Source organism: Penaeus monodon, chromosome 43 (assembly GCF_015228065.2).
Source record: "Penaeus monodon isolate SGIC_2016 chromosome 43, NSTDA_Pmon_1, whole genome shotgun sequence".
In the NCBI taxonomy this organism is placed as follows: Eukaryota; Metazoa; Arthropoda; class Malacostraca; order Decapoda; family Penaeidae; genus Penaeus; species Penaeus monodon.
In genome coordinates, this window is record NC_051428.1 from 25,746,889 (window position 1) to 25,747,821 (window position 933).

At 44.4% G+C, this 933-nt stretch overlaps 1 protein-coding gene across 1 annotated transcript in view; it reads left to right on the plus strand.

Moving 5' to 3' along the window:
* Positions 1-364, plus strand: part of LOC119568336 — an 8,147-nt gene extending 7,783 nt beyond the window's left edge. The window contains exon 3 of the mRNA XM_037916790.1: positions 152-364. Coding sequence (XP_037772718.1) covers positions 152-364 — 213 coding nt within the window. The remainder of the gene's footprint in view (positions 1-151) is intronic.
* The last annotated feature ends 569 nt before the right edge of the window (positions 365-933 follow it).

Consider the following 933-nt stretch of genomic DNA (forward strand, 5'->3'; position numbering starts at 1 on the left):
ATGAATGTAATATGAGTATGAGAAATAATATGTGAACTAACGCATCATATCGTATGAGGTTCGGCCTGTGGTATGAGTGTGAGTCCAGCAGTGCGCATGAAAAGACGAACGCGACCGGAACCAATGAGTTAACCTTCCCCTGGACTTTCAGGACGAGAGTTCGGCGTTGGCAGCGGCAGGTCGTCAGGCGCGGCAGCTGGTCGTGTGGACGTACGACTCTCTACAGCGCCTACAGACACATCACGCGACCTGGCCGTCCGTGCTGCATGACTTGGTGCGAGACGCGGTCACGGACATCTCAAAACCCACGTACGGAAAGCAGTGTCTCGAGGAGGTGAAGCGAGATCTCGGCTGGAAGAAGTAATTGGCTACTGATAGGGGAGTTGCGTGCAAGGGCCTCGGTTTGCGTTGGGCGCCGGGTTGCCAAGAGAGGCGAGTGAACTATGGACGAGGGGAGATGATCAATAATAAAGAAAAAATGTGATCAGTGAAAAAAAGAGAGAAGAATTGGTACAAGTAAAATAGACAAATAAGTAAATATATAAATAAATAGAGAGAAAAAATCAACGATACATGAAAAGAGGAGGGACTGATGCAGGATAAATAAATAGTGATCACTGATAATAAAATAGGGCTAGGGACCTGGTACAAGGTAAGATAAACAGTCATCAAATATAAAAAAGACTAGAGGGAGTGGAACAACGCAAAACAAGTGATCAATTGTAAAATAAAAGAGATAAGGTACTGGTACAGGGTAATGGTCTTCACTTGTTTGTTAGAAATTGATGATGATACATTCCGATCCCCTTTTCGTTAGTGGAAAATGGTACGTGAAAGTTTATATGCATTTTACCCAGTGTTCTTATGGTGCATGGGAAACAGTTGTGATTTTTACGTGTGACAGAATCCAGGACACAGTCAGGTGCTGTGTAT